The following is a 21,505-nucleotide window of genomic DNA, read 5'->3' as shown; positions in this document are numbered from 1 at the left end:
ATAATTTAGTATGGGATAGTTCATACTTTATAGTTATGTTTAATTGGTCACAAGTTTATTATATCTACTTAGATCTTTTGGACGTGTCAATGAGACTGAGGAGGAGATTTACAGTGAATGGTAACAAATATCTTCAGTTAATATGTCTATACCCAAAGGGCTCCGAATGTATTAAAGGGACAGTATACACTCATTTTCATATAACTGCATGTAATAGACACTACTATAAAGAATAATATGCACAGATACTGATATAAAAATCCAGTATAAAACTGTTTAAAAACTTACTTAGAAGCTGTCACTTTGGCTCTGTTGAAAAGGTAGCTGGAAAGCCCACTGCAAGTGGCAAATAAGACACTCCCCCCTCCCCCTTCTTTTGCATATGAAAAGACCCTTTACACAAACAGGAGCAAGCTGGAGTAGGTAGTCGAGCGTATTCACATAAAACTTTGGGGCTTGGTTAGGAGTCTGAAAATCGGAGCAATGTTATTTAAAAATAAGCAAAACTATACATTAATTAAAAAAAAAAACTTTATGGGCTATATATGTGCAGAATTATTAGGCAAGCTGTATTTTTGAGGATTAATTTTATTATTGAACAACAACCATGTTCTCAATGAACCCAAAAAACTCATTAATATCAAAGCTGAATAGTTTTGGAAGTAGTTTTTAGTTTGTTTTTAGTTATAGCTATTTTAGGGGGATATATGTGTGTGCAGGTGACTATTACTGTGCATAATTATTAGGCAACTTAACAAAAAACAAATATATACCCATTTCAATTATTTATTTTTACCAGTGAAACCAATATAACATCTCAACATTCACAAATATACATTTCTGACATTCAAAAACAAAACAAATCAGTGACCAATATAGCCACCTTTCTTTGCAAGGACACTCAAAAGCCTGCCATCCATGGATTCTGTCAGTGTTTTGATCTGTTCACCATCAACATTGCGTGCAGCAGCAACCACAGCCTCCCAGACACTGTTCAGAGAGGTGTACTGTTTTCCCTCCTTGTAAATCTCACATTTGATGATGGACCACAGGTTCTCAATGGGGTTCAGATCAGGTGAACAAGGAGGCCATGTCATTAGATTTTCTTCTTTTATACCCTTTCTTGCCAGCCACGCTGTGGAGTACTTGGACGCGTGTGATGGAGCATTGTCCTGCATGAAAATCATGTTTTTCTTGAAGGATGCAGACTTCTTCCTGTACCACTGCTTGAAGAAGGTGTCTTCCAGAAACTGGCAGTAGGACTGGGAGTTGAGCTTGACTCCATCCTCAACCCGAAAAGGCCCCACAAGCTCATCTTTGATGATACCAGCCCAAACCTGTACTCCACCTCCACCTTGCTGGCGTCTGAGTCGGACTGGAGATCTCTGCCCTTTACCAATCCAGCCACGGGCCCATCAAGACTCACTCTCATTTCATCAGTCCATAAAACCTCAGTCTTGAGATATTTCTTGGCCCAGTCTTGACGTTTCAGCTTGTGTGTCTTGTTCAGTGGTGGTCGTCTTTCAGCCTTTCTTACCTTGGCCATGTCTCTGAGTATTGCACACCTTGTGCTTTTGGGCACTCCAGTAATGTTGCAGCTCTGAAATATGGCCAAACTGATGGCAAGTGGCATCTTGGCCGCTGCACGCTTGACTTTTCTCAGTTCATGGGCAGTTATTTTGCGCCTTGGTTTTTCCACACGCTTCTTGCGACCCTGTTGACTATTTTGAATGAAACGCTTGATTGTTCGATGATCACGCTTCAGAAGCTTTGCAATTTTAAGAGTGCTGCATCCCTCTGCAAGATATCTCACTATTTTTGACTTTTCTGAGCCTGTCAAGTCCTTCTTTTGACTCATTTTGCCAAAGGAAAGGAAGTTGCCTAATAATTATGCACACCTGATATAGGGTGTTGATGTCATTAGACCACACCCCTTCTCATTACAGAGATGCACATCACCTAATATGCTTAATTAGTAGTAGGCTTTCGAGCCTATACAGCTTGGAGTAAGACAACATGCATAAAGAGGATGATGTGGTCAAAATACTCATTTGCCTAATAATTCTGCACTCCCTGTAGATTATCTACAAAACATTTATGCAAAGAAAAAATGAGTGTATAATGTCCCTTTAAAATACTACACCCTAATTATGTAACCTTCATAGATACTGTTAATTATGCTGATAGTTACATACTCATCATGATAGATGGAATTCTGGTCCATTAATTTAATTTCACATAACGTTAGGGGTCTGAATTCAGATATTAAGCGTAGGACAGCATTCACGCAATAGAAATCCTTACGAGCAAATGTGATCTTCCTCCAAGAAACACATTTTTTAAAATCACAGATACCCAAGTATTGGACCAGAGATTTCCAACACTATTTCCACTCCACATCAGATTCCAAAAATCGTGGGGTATCTATACTATTACATTCCTCCCTATCCTTTATACACAAAGAGACAATTGACGATAAGGAAGGCAGATTCTTGATTGTGAGATGTCAGATTCGGGACTCTGATATCATATTTTGCAATATATATGCCCCTAATGGCAAACAAGACACTTTTTTAAAACAAATTATACATCTCTTAACGGGGTGGTCCCAAACTAGGACGATATTTGCAGGAGATTTTAACGTAGATTTATCCCTATATGCTAGAAAACCTGTTTCCACATTTACTACCAAGCAAAATAAACAATACAAAATGATTAAAGCAATACAAGACCATCTAATTACACAAACACTGATAGACTCTTGGAAAACTCTATATGGACACACAAACGACACTACATTTTTCTCGGCAGCGCAAAAAACATATACAAAGTTAGATTATGTATTTGTTAGCCAAATCTTAAAAACTGTTTTAGTAGCTTCATCCATCCATTCATGTGTGTGATCAGACCACTCCATAGTACAACTTAAATTAGGCCATATTCAAGTACCAAATAGGACAAGGTCATGGACGTATGACCCATCTTGCCTAAAAGATCCTATAACCCAAAATACAGTCAAGCGAAATATGCTGGAATATTGGGAACTTAATACAGGGACTACTAACAATCCTGTCTCTACATGGGCAGCACATAAGACTTGTTTAAGGGGTTTACTCATAAAAGAAAAATCCATTATCTTCAAAAAATTAAATAAACAACCACTGGATCTCCAAGAGGAGATGGAGTTGTTGGAAAGACAACACAAACTTACACAATCTAAAGTTGCCTTGACACGACTCCAAGACAAACGCACAAAATTGGCTACTATTCTAAATGACCAAGCAATTAAGGCAGCATTCCGACTTTAAACAAATTACTACATTTATGCTAACAAGCCAGATAGATACATGGCAAACAAAATTTGCGAGAAAACAAAACTAGCTACCATAACCCAGATTCAAAAACCAGATGGTACCATAACCACTCATCCACAGGAAATTGTGGATTATTTTGCCCAGTATTATAGCACCTTGTATAAGGGAACTCATGTTGTTCATTCCTCACACACCGAAACCCTACTAACAAAATTATTAGACGAAGCCCAACTACCCTCCATTTCGGAGAAAGACAAAGACAACTTAAATCAAGAGATCACTATAAATGAGGTGCAACAAGCCATTAAAGATTTGAAGCCGGGGAAGGCACCAGGCCCTGACGATTTGCCAGGGGAATATTATAAACTATTCAAGTCCTCCTTAATACCACATCTAGTTAAATTCTTAAACTATATTATGAAGGGCTATGAGATTCCCTGTGACCTTCTTAGAGCTAGGATAGTTGTGATACCCAAACCAGGTAAAAATTTGAAATGGTGTACCAGCTATAGACCCATATCCCTTATAAATCAAGATTTAAAGATTTTTACTAAAACTTTAGCCAATAGACTGAAGAACATCCTACCGAACATAGTACACCCGGATCAAGTGGGGTTTGTGGCGGGTAGAGAGGCACCCGACAACATTAGGCGCGTAATATCAAAAATAGCCCATCTAGCCCGGACGAAGACGCCTTCTCTGGTCCTATCATTGGATAGAATCGATTGGACTTATATGTTTACAGTCCTGGATAGGATGGGATTTAAGGGCCCTTTTGTAGAGGCTTTACGAAACATATGTTCCAGCCCCATTGCTACAGTGAGAGCCATAGGACACCATTCCACACCTATATATATATATATATATATAAAAAAAAAACGGAATGAGACAGGGATGCCCGCTGTCTCCGTTGCTATTAGCCCTATGTATGGAGCCTCTGGCGGCTAATATTAGACAATCATCTGACATAACCGGACTAAAAATTCATAACACTGATTATAAGATCACCCTTTTTGTGGACATTGTCCTCCTGACACTGACTAAACCCTTGACATCTCTTACGGGCCTTTATGACATTCTTGGGAGGTTTTCTGCGGTGTCGGGCTATAAGATAAATACGAATAAAAGCGAGGCTATGGCAATAGCTTTACCAACCCACACAAAAAAATTGATAGAATTGAATTTCTCATTTTCCTGGGTTAAATCACATATTAAATATCTAGGAACCAAGCTACCAGTTCAGTACGCAGATCTATACAAAATAAACTACCTTCCTTTATATAAAGAATTGAGTAAAGATATTGCTAGGTGGAGGTCTCTTAACTTTTCCTGGTATTGCAGAATATCTGCGGTAAAAATTAACTTTTTGCCAAGAATTTTATACTTGTTTCGAACTTTACCAATTCCAGTCCCAAAAAAAGACTTAAAAGCCTTACAATCAGAAATTATTTATTTCATAAATGGAAAGAAACAGTCAAGACTCTCCTAGACGTTAACCAGACACAGACAATTAGGGGGGGTGGGTGTCCCTGACTTACTAAGTTACTATGATGCATCTAGATTGGCCCAAAATGCGTTACTTGGTTCCTCAACAGAGAATCTAATCTGGATGAAGTTGGAAGCTGATATAGTAGACTTAGATTCACCAGGAGATCTAATCTGGGATAGATTGGTGCATCAACTCAAAATTAAAACTTGCTCCCCAACTACTATATTTTCATTTAATCATTGGAAAAAGTTATTAAATAATAAGGGATTATTACAATCACCCAGGCAGGTCTGCGAAAGCAAGTTCTCTGAGAGAGAAGATCCCGAGACAACCACCATGGAAGAGAATCTCTGGACATCTGATCTAGAACAATCTTTGGAGATAGATCTGCATAATCCCCGTTCCACTGCCTGAGCAAGCATAACTGCAGAGGTCCGAGATGGAACCGAGCAAACGGAATGATGTCCATGACTGAAACCATCAGACCAATAACCTCCATGCACTAAGCCAATGACGGCCGAGGAACGGACTGAAGAGCAAGACACGTATTGAAAAACTTTCTTGCTTCTGTCAGAAAATTTTCATCTCTAGAGAATCTATAATGGTCCCCAAAAATACCACTCTTGTAGCTGGAATTAAGGAACTTTTTCCTAAATTCACATTCTAACCGTGGGAGTGCAGAAAAGACAACAACAACTCTGTGTGAGAGTAAGGAGCCACTGCAACACCCTTCAATCGAAACACCGCCAACAATGCTCCCAGGACCTTTGAAAAAATTCTGGGAGCTGTTGCCAGACCAAAAGGAAGAGCTACAAACTGAAAATATTTGCCTAGAAATGTAAATCTTAGGAACCTGTGATGATCCCTGTGAATGGGAGTATGCAGATACGCATCCTTTAGATCCACTGTGGTCATGAACTAACCTTCCTGAACCAAAGGAAGAATGGAACAAATAGTTTCCATCTTGAAAGATGGAACCCTGAGAAACTTGTTTACACTCTTGAGATCTAAAATAGGTCTGAAAGTTCCCTCCTTTTTGGGAACGACAAAGAGATTGGAATAAAAACCCAGACCCTAATCCTGAACCGGAACAGGAACTATCACTCCCATGTCGGAAAGATTCTGAACACAACGTAAGAACGCCTCTCCTTTTATCTGGTTTACAGATAACCTAGAGAGAAGAAACCTGCCTCTGGGAGGAAAATTCTTGAACTCAATTTTGTAATCCTGGGACATGATATCTACCACCCAGGGATCCTGAACATCTTGAAACCCAGATCGGGGGCAGACCCTTCATGCTGATTTTGAGTCAGCAACAGGCTTCCTGGACGGCTTCCCCTTATTCCAAGACTGATTTGACTTCCAAGATGGCTTGGACTGTTCCTGCTTGGAGGAAGAAGAGGAAGATTTACCAGAGAAGTTACGAAAGGAACGAAAATTACTCTGCCGACCCTTCAGTTTATTTCTTTTATCCTGAGGAAGAGAATGCACCTTCCCTCCCGTAATATCCGAAATAATCTCAGCCAAACCTGGCCCAAACAAGGTCTTACCCTTGTAAGGAATAGACAAAAGCTTCGAATTAGAGGACACATCCGCAGACCAGGATTTTAACCATAAAGCTCTGCGAGCTAAAATGGCAAAACCAGAATTTTTAGCTCCCAACTTAATGACCTGTAGAAAAGCATCTGCAATAAAGGAATTGGCAAACTTCAAAGCCTTGATTCTATGTTGAATTTCTTTAAGAGGAGTACCTTGCTGAATAGAATCAAACAATGCATCAAACCAATATGCCGCCGCACTAGTAACCGTAGCAATACATGCAGCTGGTTGCCATTGATACCCCTGGTGTACATAAATCTTTTTAAGCAAAGCTTCCAACTTCTTATCCATAGGATCTTTAAAGGAACAGCTGTCCTCAATAGGAATAGTGCTCCTTTTGGTAAGAGTGGAAACTGCTTCCTCCACCATCTGCCAAGATTCCTTAATAGAATCAGCAATAGGAAACATCTTCCTAAAAATTAGAGAAGGGGAAAAGGGAAGCCCAGGCTTCTCCCATTCTCGTGCAATAATATCTGAAACATGATCTGGTATAGGAAAAACTTCCACCGAGGAAGGGACATCAAAAAACTTATTAAGTTTACTAGATTTCTTAGGAATAACAATGACTGACACCTCAGAGTCATCAAAGGTAGCCAAAACCTCCTTGAGTAACAAATGGAGGTGCTCCAGCTTAAACCTAAAGGAAACAACCTCAGGTTCAGAAGAAGGATTTACACTATCAGAATCCGAGATCTCACTCTCAGATGATACTGAAGTATCTTCCTCCTCAGATTTATGAGAAGAAACACTAGACACAATTGCAACAGAATCAGAAACCTTATACTTCCTCTTGCGCTTCCCCTGTAACATAGGAAAAGCAGACAAAGCCTCAGATACTGCCGAGGATATTGGTAGCCATATCCTGCAAGGAAAAACCAACCTGAGACGAAACACCGGGCACTGCAGAAGATTGGGACGTATGAGGAGAAAGCTGTGGATTAGTTAGAACAGGAGACTCCTGAACAACATCCGCCCTAGACAATGAAGGCTCAGAATCAAAAAGTCTATCCTTGTAATGTACTGTTCTCTCAATACAAGCGGAACAAAAAGGGATAGGAGGCTCAACAATAGTATTTAAACACAGAGAACAAGCAACAACCTACATGGCTTCTTGGTCCATCTTATTCCAAAGGAAAAAACCTTAATCAATAAAAAAAATCTAAGTTCAAATCAGAATTTTAATTAAACAAAAACGTTCCTGTCCCTTTAAATTTTAAACAGACTTTTTATTTTATTTTTTAACTAGAAAATCCTTAAATAAACTGCACAATAAATCTTGCAGCAACAATTTTTCACAAAATGAATGCAAAAAGAGACACAAATGTTATAGTCCCTGAAATTCAGACAGAAACAAAAATATAAACAGAGCAACGGCCCCACAAAAAAACAACAGGCAACCTCCACACCTTCCTTGCTGCCGGAAACAAAGTCAGAAAATGATCCGGACCCCCATACAGCTGCACCGGAGAGAACACTGAACCACCTCTGAGGAGCTATGCAACAGAGCTGCAATATCCAGGAACAACAAGAAACAGCTAAAAGGGTGCCAAAAACACCCTTGCTATCTCAGATAAGCCCGCCTATTGTGGGCGTGGCCTAATATACCTCCCGGTAGCCATTAATACACAAATAAAAAACATGTACACCAAAGTGAAAACATAATAAACTGAGCCAAACATCCCCATTGCCTGCAAAACTGCCATACAATAAACCGTTAACCTAGAAGGCTGATTGTATATTTAGACAGAATTAACTGTCAAAGTGCCAAATTCTCCTATATCAAAACAGGGAAAGAAATAGGCACTTACCTCAAAAAATCTGTCCTGCAGCAGGACAGCTCACTTGGTATGAGAGGGGCTTCCTACCTCACATGGACCTGTGGGAAAAAAGAAAAGGCTGAGTAAACTTACTCAAACTTTTAACCAAGGGCAGCATGAAATTAATTGGGAGGGCCAGTGGGGATTATACCCCACAAGTTCCCAAATGCTTAAAAGCCACCACTTGCTCTACTGAAGAGATTGACATGGACTACGGCTAAACCCCAAAGAAAATCAGAGCAAACTTGCTCTGCTTAAAAAATAAACTCTTGATTGAAGAATCAGACACCTAACTTTACCCCTCCTTGCAACTGATACAAGCAAAGAGAATGACTGGAGATTGTGGGTAGGGGGAGTGGTATTGAACAGCTTTTGCTGTGGTGCTCTTTGCCTCCTCCTGCTGGTCAGGAGTGATATTCCCAACAGTAATTAAGATGATCCGTGGACTCACCGTGTTATTAGAAAGAAAAAGGCCAGCATTGAACTCTCACTAAGAAAACTGACTGTTCACACACTGACAGAGCCTCATCTCACACATGTTGCAGCATTAAACACAATAAAAACATAATTTATGTAAGAATTTACCTGATAAATTCATTTCTTTCATATTAGCAAGAGTCCATGAGCTAGTGACGTATGGGATATACAATCCTACCAGGAGGGGCAAAGTTTCCCAAACCTCAAAATGCCTATAAATACACCCCTCACCACACCCACAATTCAGTTTAACGAATAGCCAAGTAGTGGGGTGATAAAGAAAGGAGTAAAAAGCATCAACAAAGGAATTTGGAAATAATTGTGCTTTATACAAAATTGGCAAGAGTCCATGAGCTAGTGACGTATGGGATATCAATACCCAATATGTGGAACTCCACGCAAGAGTCACTAGAGAGGGAGGGATAAAAATAAAGAACAGACATTTTCCGCTGAAAAAATAATCCACAACCCAAATTATAAGTTTATTCTTAAATGACAAGAAAAAACATAATTTATGTAAGAACTTACCTGATAAATTAATTTCTTTCATATTAGCAAGAGTCCATGAGCTAGTGACGTATATCCCATACGTCACTAGCTCATGGACTCTTGCTAATTACATGAAAGAAACTTAAAACATAAGCAGAAGAATCAAACTGAAACAGCTGCCTGAAGAACTTTTCTACCAAAAACTGCTTCTGAAGTAGCAAATACATCAAAACGGTAGAATTTAGTAAATTTATGCAAAGAGGACCAAGTCGCCGCTTTGCAAATCTGATCAACTGAAGCTTCATTCTTAAAAGCCCACGAAGTGGAGACTGATCTAGTAGAATGAGCTGAAATTCTCTGAGGCGGGGTCTGACCCGACTCCAAATAAGCTTTATGAATCAAAAGCTTTAACCAAGAAGCCAAGGAAATAGCAGAAGCCTTCTGACCTTTCCTAGAACCAGAAAATATAACAAATAGACTAGAAGTCTTCCTGAAATCTTTAGTAGCTTCAACATAATATTTCAAAGCTCTCACCACATCCAAAGAAAGTAAGGATCTTTCCAAAGCATTCTTAGGATTAGGACACAAGGAAGGGACAACAATTTCTCTACTAATGATGTTAGAATTCACACCCTTAGGTAAAAATTCAAATGAAGTCCGCAAAACCGCCTTATCCTGATGAAAAATCAGAAAAGGAGATTCACAAGAAAGAGCAGATAGCTCAGAAACTTTTCTAGCAGAATAGATGGCCAAAAGGGACAACAATTTCCAAGAAAGTAGTTTAATGTCCAAAGAATGCATAGGCTCAAATGGAGGAGCCTGTAAAGCCCTCAAAAACAAATTAAGACTCCAAGGAGGAGAGATTGATTCATTGATAGGCTTGATATGAACCAAACCTGACCTGAAAGCCTGAATATAAATAGGCTTTCCTTAGATAAGATTCAAGTTTCCTATCTAAAGGATTTTTAAAAGAAGTACTATCTTCCATAGGAATAGTGGTACGTTTAGCAAGAGTAGACATAGCCCCATCAACTTTGGGGATCTTTTCCCAAAACTCTATTGAAATTGCTGGTAAAGGATACAATTTTTCAAACCTTGAAGAAGGAATAAAAGAAGTACCCGGCTTATTCCATTCCTTAGAAATCATATCAGAAATAGCATCAGGAATAGGAAAAACCTCTGGAGTAACCACAGGAGGTTTAAGAACAGAATTTAAACATTTACTAGTTTTAATGCCAAGAGGACTAGTTTCCTCAATATCCAAAGTAATTATCACTTATTTTAACAAAGAACGAATATACTCCATTTTAAATAAATAGATTTGTCAGTGTCAATATCTGAGGAAGGATCTTCTGAATCAGATAGAGCCTCATCAGAGGAGGATAATTCAATATGTTGTCGGTCATTTGAAATTTCATCAACCTTATGAGAAGTTTTAAAAGACCTTTTACGTTTATTAGAAGGCGGAAAAGCAGACAGAGCAATCTGAAAAGAATCAGTAACAAATTCTTTAAAATTCATAGGTATATCATGTACATTAGAAGTTGAAGGAACTGCAACCGGCAATGTACTATTACTGATGGACACATTATCTGCATGTAAAAGTTTATCATGACAACGAATACAAATGACATTCGGAGATATAATCTCCACAAGTTTACAACAAATGCACTTAGCTTTGGTAGAACCGATATCAGGCAGCAAAGTTCCAACAGATACTTCTGAGACAGGATCAGATTGAGACATCTTGCAAAACGTAAAAGAAAAAACAACATATAAAGCAAAATTATCAATTTCTTTATATGACAGTTTCAGGAATGAGAAAAAATGCAAATAGCATAGCCCTCTGACATAGAAAAAGGCAAGAGGCAAATAGCAATGGGGTGAAAAGATAATGAAAAAATTTGGCGCCAAGTATGACGCACAACATAACTGAACATTTTTTGGCGCCAAAAACGTCCGGACACTCCCGTCACTAATGACGCAACCTTGTGTAAGGGACTCAGCGTCAACTATGACGTTGGAAATGATGAACTTGCATCAACGGACGTACTTTCACGCCAAAAAATTCTCGCGCCAAGAAGGACGCAATAAAGTCTAGCATTTGGCGCACCCGCGGGCCTATTCCTGCACGCAATTTGCAAAGAAAAATGTAGTCAATTTTAAACCTCAGGTAAGAAAAATATTTCTTAATATGTTTATTTTCCCCAAATATGAAACTGACAGTCTGCAAAAAGGAAATACATGAACCTGACTCATGGCAAATATAAGTACAATACATATATTTAGAACTTTATATTAAAGGGACAGTCTACACCAGAATTTTTATTGATTTAAAAGATAGATAATCCCTTTATTACCCATTTCCCAATTTTGCATAACTAACACAGTCATAATAATATACTTTCAACCTCTGTGATTATCTTGTATCTAAGCCTCTGCAAACTGCCCCTTTTTTCAGTTCTTTTGACAGACTTGCAATCTAGCCAATCAGTGCCTGCTCCCAGATAACTTCTCGTGCACGAGCACAGTGTTATCTATATGAAATACGTGAACTAACAGCCTCTAGTGGTGAAAAACTGTTAAAATGCAATCTGAAAGAGGTGGGCTTCAAGGTCTAAGAAATAAGCATATGAACCTCCTAGGTTAAGCTTTCAACTAAGAATACCAAGAGAACAAAGCAAAATTGGTTATTAAAGTAAATTGGAAAATTGTTTAAAATTACATGCTCTATCTGAATTATTAAAGTTCATTTTGGCCTAGACTGTGCCTTTAATGCATAAAGTGCCAAACCATAGCTGAGGTGTCTTAAGTAATAAAAACATACTTACCGAAAGACACCCATCCACATATAGCAGATAGCCAAACCAGTACTGAAACAGTTATCAGTAGAGGTAATGATATATGAGAGTATATCGTCGATCTGAAAAGGGAGGTAGGAGATGAATCTCTACGACCGATAACAGAGAACCTATGAAATAGATCTCCCGTGAGGAAAACCATTGCATTCAATAGGTGATACTCCCTTCACATCCCTCTGACATTCGCTGTACTCTGAGAAGCGCATGTCAAAGTAGAAATCTTAGCACAAACTTACTTCACCACCTCCATAGGAGCCAAAGTTTGTAAAACTGAATTGTGGGTGTGGTGAGGGTGTATTTATAGGCATTTTGATGTTTGGGAAACTTTGCCCCTCCTGGTAGGATTGTATATCCCATACGTCACTAGCTCATGGGCTCTTGCCAATTACATGAAAGAAATAATATTATGCACAAATACCCCCTGTTCAATAACCCCCTTTTCGAGGGTATTACCCTTGATTCTATACAGATAAAATGAGACACACTGTGACCCTGTCTTCTTACGTTATCATATGTGTATAAATGAAACAATCTTACCAGAATCTATGCCGTGGAAGAGGAACACAGCCTTTCAAGTGTGACAGGGTAGTAGCATCGCTCCTGACATGGACTTGAGAGCAGAAAAGCAGGCAGCGAAACTCGTCAACGCTGATTGCTTATGGAGCTGTTAATCTGTTAGTCAGGATGGTTTCTCAGAAAGTCTCTCCCTGCATCTCCGGATTCTAACATTCATCCATGCTCTCACTGAGAGGCTGACAGGACTACTTAAAACTCCAGTCCCATTTCGAAGAGTACTATCCCTCCTTAAGAGACTACTCCGAATCTTCCGACACTTGTCTGCCAACCTACTGTGACGAAAGGCAAAGAATGACTGGGGGATGAGGGGAGTGGGGGAGGTATTTAAGCCCTTGGCTGGGGTGTCTTTGCCTCCTCCTGGTGGCCAGGTTCTTAATTCCCACAAGTATTGAATGAAGCAGTGGACTCTCCTCCCATTAAGATGGAAATAACTCATTTTACAATTCTTATGTGACTGCTCACTTCACAAAACTCATTATTATTATTATTTTTAGTTATTTGTAGAGCGCCAACAGATTCTGCAGCACATGTTATTACATTCTAGGCTTATCAATATTAAACTTGAATATGACACAGTTATTTACATACAAATACTTTGGTGTGATATTGCGGATAGATCAAGATACCTAGTGCTTTTAGGAGAATGCTTTACTATTGTGTCTATTTCACATCATGAAGAACAGTTAGCTTATGCAAGATGCAATAATATTTGTGGACGGTATTGATACGGCAAGGATTATTATTGGTGAAATGATTGTACTAACCAGATTTAATAGGTAGAAGGTATCATATTAGAGGCTACAGGACATCAACGTGACACAAGAAATCTTATATTTCCAACAACAGTGTAATGGAAATTAATCCAATCACACAGCTCAGGTAGATTAGGCTATGCAGACGTTTTATTCATTACTATTTCTGTTTATAATCTGCTACAAGAAATGTAAGGTCATGATGGTTCTGACAAATACTCATTAATTAGTGTTTTCTCTCACCGCTTTAAATGATTTAAGCGTTCCATAGTTACTGAACACCCTGTGTCTCTACACACTACTCACGGTCATCAGTGCTTGTGAAATTTACCCTTACCGTCTGTTTCTTTCCTTTTCAGATCTTCTGGCTCTTGCTTTGTTGTATTCTCGTTCTGCTCCAGGAAGCGGCTATATAAATTCTTTATTTCTTGGTCAAAATCCTGCCACTCAGGGACAATTCGTACGGCTGCCTGCAGCTTGGGTTCCTTGGTCATTGGGTTATTACACTGCACCATACAAAACAGAAAGCCAATATAAATGTAATTCTTAAAGCCTGAACAGAACAAATAAAAAAGATTAACATGAAACTTAGGGGAAGATTTATTAAAGGGTGAAGGCCCCTACATCCTCTCCCTCACCTCAGAGGTGGAAAATTATGATCAGCCTGGACTGATTCAATCAGGGTTGTTGACAAGTTCTGAACAACAAACTATTTATGCGGTAGTACAAAAAAGGTTGGAGAGCAAATTAACACATTTCAGGTCTAAAACTACAGAGGTACTCAAGTACAAACCACAGTGTGTTACCTAATTCTGTCAGTAGAAAATTGGTGTAAAATGAATAATAAAAAATTGCACCAAACTTGTCTAACTAAATCAAAACTATTGTGCTTCTATTATTATTGTTATAATTAATTTTACTTTTTCAAGGAAATATATATATATCATTTCATTTTGTTTAACTGTAATCTCTCACAAGCTTTCAACTATTTGGTGTAATATTAACTTTTGTCAGATCTTTCTACCTTAAGGGACATAAATCTCAAAATTAAATTCCAGTAAAATGTTTACAGATAGTTAAATGTAAAGACACATAAATGTTGTACCTGCTTTTACTGTTATTTACATCTGTAAAATTAGCATTATTTTAAATTCTCAAAATGCTGTAACCTGCTCGACCCTATATTTGCTATACTTCTTGTTTAGGTCACTGCAGGAACTCATTTGCTTCTTCATGGCATAGCCAACAGGTAAACATATAAGATGACCACTCTAAGACTACTCTGAACTTGCAAAACCCTGCAAATACATGTATTTTGTATGTAGAATGTTTTCACGGCATTTCCTAATAATTTATATAAACTGTGTGCATGTAAAATGGCTTTAATGATTCTTTATTATGTTAACATCATTTACGCTACTTTATTTCATGTAAGGATATCCTCCCAGATGAATTTGCTGGTATAAAATGTTTCCTTCTGTGCTATCAGTGATTATACCGATGTGCAGCCTTAGTATATAATAATATACTGTATCAGAAATGATCTTGAATTCTCTGAACCTTTTGATGTGCTGCTCTAGCACCTTTCTTTTTTGAGACTTTCCTGAAAAAGAGATGTTGAACCTACAGCTATGAGTTAGTTCAGTTAGGGCAAAATAACCAAAAATGTACCTGCATGGTGAAAAATCCCACTAAATCACATACAGAACCCTGCACAGGTAAAATTGGAGTTTCTCAAAATTTTTGAGAGACCTTGCCGTACTGACCAGACTTCTTAGATCATCACACCTGAGCGGAGAGCTTCAGATCCAAAAACGATAATGGCAGGACACCAGGAAATTTCCAATTATTCAAGTTTATTCAAAACCTCTCCATCAAACAAAAAGAACGACAACGTTCCGGGCATTAGCCCTTAAACATGATTAAGGGCTAAGGCACGTAACATTGTTATCTTTTTGTCTGATGAAGATGTTTTGAATAAACTTGAAGAATTGGAAATTTCCTGGTGTGCTGCCATAATCATTTTTAGATTGTATGTGTTGAAGGCCTATGTGTGAGGTCTTTAATGACATTTGCACCCTCCATATACAAAGGTGCAAGAAAATAGCATTTGAAATATACTTAGAGCTTTAGACCATCAGGCCCCGATTGAGTTGGCTGGCATGGAGTACTAGGTCATACATGCATTTAATTTGGAAAAGACAAGCTTGAATCAAAACAACTTCATAGGACTTTCAACAACGTTTTCTCTTCGTTACATTATACAAAATAATAAATTTTTTGAAAGGGTATATTACTAAAATGACAGATTACCAAATCAATGGTTTTGGCACGTTTCTTGGATGCTTCATCACACCATGTCTCACACCACAGCCACTCTTGGGGAAGTGATTTAATGGGCACTTGGTGAATCATGTTATTTGGCAGGTCCTGTTGAGATATAAAAAAAAAGAAGTGTAAACAGAATACCGGTACTTGAAGAAAGCTTTTTTTAGCTGTAGAACTTCTAATTCTGGCTTCTATTCTGGGTTTTAAAGTACAAAACTGAAAATATCTCAATAAAATACAATGCAAATAAACAGTGTTGGGTGCTTCGAATAATTTCAGACTGGAAAAACACAATTTATGCTTACCTGATAAATTTATTTCTCTTGTGGTGTATCCAGTCCATGGATCATCCATTACTTGTGGGATATTCTCATTCCCAACAGGAAGTTGCAAGAGGACACCCACAGCAGAGCTGTTATATAGCTCCTCCCCTAACTGCCATATCCAGTCATTCGGCCGAAAACACACAGAGAAAGGAGAAACCATAGGGTGCAGGGGTGACTGTAGTTTAAATGAAAAAATGACCTGTCTTAAAATGACAGGGCGGGCCGTGGACTGGATACACCACAAGAGAAATAAATTTATCAGGTAAGCATAAATTGTGTTTTCTCTTGTAAGGTGTATCCAGTCCACGGATCATCCATTACTTGTGGGATACCAATACCAAAGCTAAAATACACGGATGAAGGGAGGGACAAGGCAGGTACTTAAACGGAAGGTACCACTGCCTGTAAAATCTTTCTCCCAAAAATAGCCTCCGAAGAAGCAAAAGTATCAAATTTGTAGAATTTTGAAAAAGTATGAAGCGAAGACCAAGTCGCCGCCTTGCAAATCTGTTCAACAGAAGCCTCATTTTTAAAGGCCCAAGTGGAAGCCACAGCTCTAGTAGAATGAGCTGTAATCCTTTCAGGAGACTGATGGCCAGCAGTCTCATAGGCTAAGCGGATTATGCTTCTTAGCCAAAAAGAAAGAGAGGTTGCCGAAGCCTTTTGACCTCTCCTCTGTCCAGAGTAGACAACAAACAAAGCAGATGTTTGACAAAAATCTTTAGTAGCTTGTAAGTAAAACTTTAAAGCACGAACCACGTCCAGATTGTGTAATAGACATTCCTTCTTTGAAGAAGGATTAGGACACAAGGATGGAACAACAATCTCTTGATTGATATTCTTGTTAGATACTACCTTAGGTAAAAACCCAGGTTTGGTACGCAGGACTACCTTATCCGTATGGAAGATCAGATAAGGAGAATCACATTGTAAAGCAGATAACTCTGAGACTCTACGAGCCGAGGAAATAGCTACCAAAAACAGAACTTTCCAAGATAAAAGTTTGATATCTATGGAATGAAGAGGTTCAAACGGAACTCCTTGAAGAACCTTAAGAACCAAATTTAAGCTCCATGGGGGATCAACAGGTTTAAACACAGGCTTGATTCTAACCAAAGCCTGACAAAATGCCTGAACGTCCGGAACATCTGCCAGACGCTTGTGCAAAAGAATAGACAGAGCAGAAATCTGTCCTTTTAAGGAACTAGCTGACAATCCTTTTTCCAAACCATCTTGGAGAAAAGATAATATCCTGGGAATCCTAACCCTTGGATTCACACCAATAAAGATATGTACGCCATATTTTATGGTAAATTTTCCTGGTGACAGGCTTTCGTGCCTGTATTAAGGTATCAATGACTGACTCGGAGAAGCCACGCTTTGATAAAAGCAAGCATTCAATCTCCAGGCAGTCAGTCTCAGAGAAATTAGATTTGGATGGTTGAAAGGACCCTAAAGTAGAAGGTCCTGTCTCAGAGGCAGAGTCCATGGTGGAAAGGATGACATGTCCACCAGATCTGCATACCAGGTCCTGCGTGGCCACACAGGCGCTATCAAAATCACCGATGCTCTCTCCTGCTTGACCTTGGCAATCAGTCGAGGGAGCAGAGGAAACGGTGGAAACACATAAGCCAGGTTGAAAGACCAGGGCGCTGCTAGAGCATCTATTAGCGTCGCCTTGGGATCCCTGGACCTGGATCCGTAACAAGGAAGCTTGGCGTTCTAGCAAGATGCCATGAGATCCAGTTCTGTTTTGCCCCAACGATGAATCAATTGTGCAAACACATCCGGATGGAGTTCCCACTCTCCCGGATGAAAAGTCTGACGACTTAAAAAATCCGCCTCCCAGTTCTCTACACCTGGGATATGGATAGCTGATAGGTGGCAAGAGTGAATCTCTGCCCAGCGAATTATCTTTGAGACTTCTAATATCGCTAGGGAACTTCTTATTCCCCCTTGATGGTTGATGTAAGCCACAGTCGTGATGTTGTCCGACTGAAATCTGATGTACCTCAGAGTTGCTAACTGAGGCCAAGCCTGAAGAGCATTGAATATCGCTCTTCCAGAATATTTATTGGAAGTAGTTTCTCCTCCTGAGTCCACAATCCCTGTTCCAGACTGCACCCCAACCTAGAAGGCTGGCATCTGTTGTTACAATTGTCCAATCTGGCCTGCAAAATGTCATACCTTTGGACAGATGGACCACCAGAGAAGAGAATCCCTGGTCTCTTGATCCAGATTTAGTAGAGGGGGCAAATCTGTGTAATCCCCGTTCCACTGACTGAGCATGCATAGCTGCAGCGGTCTAAGATGTAGGCGTGCAAACGGCACTATGTCCATTGCTGCTACCATTAAGCCGATTACTTCCATGCACTGAGCCACCGAAGGGGGCGGAATGGAATGAAGAACACGGCAGGAATTTAGAAGCTTTGATAACCTGGACTCCGTCAGGTAAATTTTCATTTCTACAGCATCTATCAGAGTCCCTAGGAAGGAAACTCTTGTGAGTGGGGATAGAGAACTCTTTTCCTCGTTCACTTTCCACCCATGCGATCTCAGAAATGCCAGTACTACGTCCGTATGAGACTTGGCAATTTGGAAGTTTGACGCCTGTATCAGGATGTCGACTAAATAAGGGCGCCACTGCTATGCCCCGCGGCCTTAGGACCGCCAGAAGCGACCATAGAACCTTCGTAAAGATTCTTGGGGCTGTAGCTAATCCAAAGGGAAGAGCTACAAACTGGTAATGCTGTCTAGAAAGGCAAACCTGAGAAACCGATGATGATCTTTGTTATCGGAATGTGAAGATAAGCATCCTTTAAATCCACTGTAGACATATATTGACCCTCCTGGATCATAGGTAGGATGGTACGAATAGTTTCCATCTTGAATGATGGAACTCTGAGGAATTTGTTTAAGATCTTTAGATCCAAAATTGGTCTGAAGGTTCCCTTTTTTTTGGGAACCACAAACAGATTTGAGTAAAAACCCTGTCCCTGTTCCTCCTTTGGAACTGGATGGATCACTCCCATAACTAGGAGGTCTCGTACACAGTGTAAGAATGCCTCTCTCTTTATCTGGTTTGCAGATAATTGTGAAAGGTGAAATCTCCATTTTGGGGGGGAAGCTTTGAAGTCCAGAAGATATCCCTGGGATATAATTTCCAACACCCAGGGATCCTGGACATCTCTTGCCCACGCCTGGGCGAAGAGCGAAAGTCTGCCCCCTACTAGATCCGTTACCGGATAGGGGGCCGTTCCTTCATGCTGTCTTAGAGGCAGCAGCAGGCTTTTTGGCCTGCTTACCTTTGTCCCAGGTCTGGTTTGGTCTCCAGACCGTCTTGGACTGAGCAAAAGTTCCCTCTTGTTTGCATTAGAGGAAGTTGATGCCGCACTTGCCTTGAAGTTTCGAAAGGCACGAAAATTAGACTGTTTGGCCCTTGATTTGGACCTGTCCTGAGGAAGGGCATGACCTTTTCCTCCAGTGATATCAGCAATAATCTCCTTCAAACCAGGCCCGAATAGGGTCTGCCCCTTGAAGGGAATGTTAAGCAGCTTAGATTTTGAAGTCACGTCAGCTGACCATGATTTAAGCCATAGCGCCCTGCGCGCCTGTATAGCAAAACCAGAATTCTTAGCCGTTAGTTTAGTCAAATGAACAATAGCATCAGAAAACAAAGGAATTGGCTAGCTTAAGTGCTCTAAGCTTGCCAAGTATGTCATCCAATGGAGTCGCTACCTGTAAAGCCTCTTCCAGAGACTCAAACCAGAACGCTGCAGCAGCAGTGACAGGAGCAATGCATGCAAGGGGCTGTAGGATAAAACCTTATTGAATAAACATTTTCTTAAGGTAACCTTCTAATTTTTTATCCATTGGATCTAAAAAAGCACAACTGTCCTCGACAGGGATAGTAGTACGCTTTGCTAAAGTAGAAACTGCTCCCTCCACCTTAGGAACTGTCTGTCATAAGTCCTGTGTGGTGGCGTCTATTGGAAACATTTTTCTAAAAATAGGAGGGGAAGAGAACGTCACACCTGGTCTATCCCATTCCTTATTAATAATTTCTGTAAACCTTTTAGGTATTGGAAAAACATCAGTACACACCGGCACTGCATAGTATTTATCCAGTCTACACAATTTCTCTGGCACTGCAATTGTATCACAGTCATTCAGAGCAGCTAAAACCTCCCTGAGAAACACGCGGAGGTGTTCAAGCTTAAATTTAAATGTAGAAATATCAGAATCAGGTTGCATCATCTTTCCTGAGTCAGAAACATCACCCACAGACTGAAGCTCTCCTTCCTCAGCTTCTGCATATTGTGAGGCAGTATCAGACATGGTTCTTAAAGCGTCAGTATGCTCTGCATTTCGTCTAACCCCAGAGCTATCTCGCTTACCTCTAAATTCAGGTAGTCTGGCTAATACCGCTGACAGTGTATTATCCATGACTGCCGCCATGTCTTGTAAAGTAATCGCTATGGGTGCCCTAGATGTACTTGGTGCCATTTGAGCGTGAGTCCCTTGAGCGGGAGTCAAAGGATCTGACACGTGGGGAGAGTTAGTCGGCATAACTTCCCCCTCATCAGATTCCTCTGGTGATAAATTTTTTTAAAGACAGAATATGATCTTTATTGCTTAAAGTGAAATCAGTACATTTGGTACACATTCTAAGAGGGGGTTCCACCATGGCTTTTAAACATAATGAACAAGGAGTTTCCTCTATGTCAGACATGTTTGTACAGACTAGCAATGAGACTAGCAAGCTTGGAAAACACTTTAAATCAAGTTAACAAGCAAATATAAAAAACGGTACTGTGCCTTTAAGAGAAACAAATTTTGTCAAAATTTGAAAAACAGTGAAAAAAGGCAGTAAATCAAACAAAATTTTTACAGTGTATGTAATAAGTTAACAGAGCATTGCACCCACTTGCAAATGGATGATTAACCCCTTAATTTAAAAAAACGGATCAAAAAAACGATAGACGTTTTTTAACAGACACAACAAACTGCCACAGCCTGCTGTGGCCCTACCTTCCCCAATAAACGACTTTGGAAAGCCTTTGAGCCCTTTAGAGATGTCCTATAGCATACAGGGGACTCCTGAGGGAAGCTGGATGTTACAGTTTGTAATTTTAACTGCACCAACTGTAACTTTTATACTACAACAGTGAAAAGCCTCAGGAAACTGTTTCTAGGCAAAATTTAAGCCAGCCATGTGGAAAAAACTAGGCCCCAATAAAGTTTTATCACCAAAGCATATATAAAAACGATTAAACATGCCAGCAAACGTTTTATATTGCAATTTTATAAGGGTATTACCCCTGAGAGTAAGCATACCACCAGTCGCTATTAAATCACTGTATTCAGGCTTAACTTACATTACCAGTATCAGCAGCATTTTCTAGCATTTTCCATTTCTAGAAAAAATTGTAACTGCACATACCTCATAGCAGAGTAACCTGCACGCCATTCTCCCG

General features: G+C 39.6%; 1 protein-coding gene across 2 annotated transcripts in view; it reads right to left on the bottom strand.

Moving 5' to 3' along the window:
- Window positions 1-21,505, bottom strand: part of UGGT1 (UDP-glucose glycoprotein glucosyltransferase 1) — a 259,452-nt gene that overhangs the window by 24,943 nt on the left and 213,004 nt on the right. For both annotated transcript variants that reach the window (XM_053709747.1, XM_053709748.1), the window contains 2 exons: window positions 15,688-15,804; window positions 13,712-13,880 (listed from right to left, as the gene is read on the bottom strand). In XM_053709747.1, the coding sequence (XP_053565722.1) occupies window positions 13,712-13,880; window positions 15,688-15,804 (286 nt within the window). The remainder of the gene's footprint in view (window positions 1-13,711; window positions 13,881-15,687; window positions 15,805-21,505) is intronic.

The sequence above is a fragment of the Bombina bombina genome, chromosome 4 (assembly GCF_027579735.1).
Source record: "Bombina bombina isolate aBomBom1 chromosome 4, aBomBom1.pri, whole genome shotgun sequence".
Classification (NCBI taxonomy): domain Eukaryota; kingdom Metazoa; phylum Chordata; class Amphibia; order Anura; family Bombinatoridae; genus Bombina; species Bombina bombina.
This window is presented reverse-complemented; position numbering and strand designations above follow the sequence as displayed.